Source organism: Cibotium barometz, chromosome 63 (genome assembly GCF_041138505.1).
Source record: "Cibotium barometz isolate CiBa-2024 chromosome 63, ASM4113850v1, whole genome shotgun sequence".
Classification (NCBI taxonomy): Eukaryota; Viridiplantae; Streptophyta; class Polypodiopsida; order Cyatheales; family Cibotiaceae; genus Cibotium; species Cibotium barometz.
The window spans coordinates 7,980,945-7,983,181 of record NC_141108.1 but is presented as its reverse complement, the minus strand read 5'-3'; the positions used below and the strand labels follow the sequence as shown (position 1 = coordinate 7,983,181).

The following is a 2,237-nucleotide window of genomic DNA, read 5'->3' as shown; positions in this document are numbered from 1 at the left end:
AAAGCATGGACCAAGATACAAGAGATGGCAGCCACTCTTGCTTGATAGATATAGTTATGATTCGACAGGGTCACCCATCTTTGACATTGGAAGTGGAAGAGAATTGGACTCTCGAATATGTTAGGAAGGAATTAGAAGTAGCTATTCAGAATCCTCCAGATCAATTTTGCTTCAAGCTCGATGGTCGGAAGCTAAGTAAAAGAAGAGAGCATCAGATCATTTGTAAAGATGTTGCAGCCCCACATGAATTGGAGGCACTAGAAGATATATGATGTGACCATGTATACGGTGACAATGTATTTTCCATATGCAATAAACTTATCTATTCAGAACATTGCTTTTGTAATGCTTTATTGTTTAAAACAATGTAATGAAGGCAAGAATTCCCCAATTGAATTTTTATGTACACAAAAAAAGGCTTAAAGTAAGAAAGCAAGCAGTGAAGGAACACAGTAGCAAATTTGATCCTCTGATTTTCAAATGATAAGTGTATTTACATTTGATGTTCTCCCTCCAATACATGTATAGCTGCATATTTACGAACGTACATTTGTTGGAAGAAGGAAAAAACTATTTATGGCTGGAACCCATAGGTATCGGCTTCAGGATGGAGCCAGGGCTCTTCTCCTAAGTATGGAGCCCATGAAAGAGGCTCAGACGGGCCTATCCCCCCTCGTGGATTGGGCGGGATGAAGTCCACTGGCCCGTCTGGAGGCATAACTTCAGCGACCTCGATCAATTTCGCAATCGTTTCCTCCCTAAACGTTTGGACGTCTAGGTCCACGTAGCGAGACATTGATGGAAACTGCCATCACAATTCATCAAGGCATAAATAAGATCAACATGACAATATATAAGAAGATAAACAAGCGCACAAATGCGTATGGGAGCTGAAAATGCTTACATCCTCTGAAGGGAGCTGAAAAATGCTTCGTAGCAGCAACATTGCATTAAGTGCAACCCTCCACCCACAGCTGTAGCCATCTTCTTGTTTGGGGACACTAACCCTACGGATGGTCGATCGATCCAGGGTGTCGATGTCCATGCTGAGGCTCTCGTAAGCTGCCATTAGTTTCCTGACTCCACTGTAAACAGAGACCAATCATTATCCTGATCAATCCGGACTTCTAACTCAAACAATAATATGTATCTTAATGATTTTTACTTACAGCAAAACATTTCCATGGACACCAGATGTCGAATTTGCAAGGTAAATGACATTTTCTTGCACGTCGACTAGTAGAAGACTCCAATGGGAACTGCACAATAGAATTCTATTAGTTTCAATCCAAAGGAAGCACTACATAACTCGTGTACGGTGATTCCTATAAACATCATGCGAGAGAGAGAGAGAGAGAGAGAGAGAGAGAGAGAGAGAGAGAGAGAGAGAGAGAGAGAGAGACAAACTCACTTTTCATGATATGCCAAAAAAAATACTCGGGCATCGTCCAGCTGGACCTCCCGAAACCAGTTCAGCACATCGAGGTACGGAACTGCCTCTACTACCAACAGTGTTGAGACCAGTGAATCAATCTGGAACACTCGTTGCTGTACATCCTCGGGCAATAGCGAAATAACAAAACTTCACAAGGAAACATATCAAGAGTGAGGCATCAACTTTAAGAGCCAAGAATGAAAAATTGTGGGAGGACAGAGAAAAGCGTATACCTTAAAATACATCTGAGCACTTTGTCGTTGACTTCAGTTTTGGGATCAAACAAAATGTTGATTTCTTCAGCATGAATCGGGAAATAACATCTATGCCCTCTAATATTAAAGGGTACATAGAACTCCGGCAACAAAAATTGCAGCGCCTCCCGATTCATGGCGTGGAGTGCTCGAACATTTTCCCTTTTTGCTTGCAATGCAAGCATTGCAGCTTGATGTTCCCTTTGAGCGCTTGTCATTAAATTTGCCCGAGTCTGATGCTCATGATCTGGACCTCCCTCGGTCACCTCTTCAATTCTCACTTTTTGTACAGGCCGGACATCCAAAATTTGTAACATTCGTTCATCAGTAAACGTAACTGGTCTAAGTGACTTATCGTATCTGAAACGAAGGGCTATAAGGCTGAAAAAATCTTTGTCCATTACTGTCACCCTGTGTGCGTGGGCAGCAAGAACGTAACTATCCAAAAAAAATTCGATCATCCAATCTTCTGTGGCCTCTTGCAAGCAAAACAAGGCCGATGCCTTCCACCTAAACAAAATTCCATTCTGCTCACAAATTCTCCTGGC

At 42.2% G+C, this 2,237-nt stretch overlaps 1 protein-coding gene across 1 annotated transcript; it reads right to left on the bottom strand.

The window, feature by feature from the left end:
- Nucleotides 1–478: 478 nt before the first annotated feature.
- On the bottom strand, nucleotides 479–1,680 carry LOC147603625 (uncharacterized). The gene is made up of 5 exons (XM_086795942.1): nucleotides 1,669–1,680; nucleotides 1,412–1,557; nucleotides 1,170–1,259; nucleotides 905–1,085; nucleotides 479–805 (listed from the first exon to the last, which is right to left on the bottom strand). The coding sequence occupies exons 1-5, from the start codon at nucleotides 1,678–1,680 to the stop codon at nucleotides 575–577; spliced, it is 660 nt and encodes a 219-aa protein (XP_086652068.1). The 3' UTR covers nucleotides 479–574.
- Between the last annotated feature and the right edge of the window lie 557 nt (nucleotides 1,681–2,237).

What these genes read in the sequence shown, in the direction of transcription:
- LOC147603625 (XM_086795942.1), bottom strand. An exon ending in TTTTTGGCATATCATGAAAA is followed by an intron (nt 1,260 to 1,411) that starts GTGAGTTTGTCT and finishes TCTATTGTGCAG; the next exon opens with TTCCCATTGGAGTCTTCTAC. An exon ending in GTCCATGGAAATGTTTTGCT is followed by an intron (nt 1,086 to 1,169) that starts GTAAGTAAAAAT and finishes CTCTGTTTACAG; the next exon opens with TGGAGTCAGGAAACTAATGG.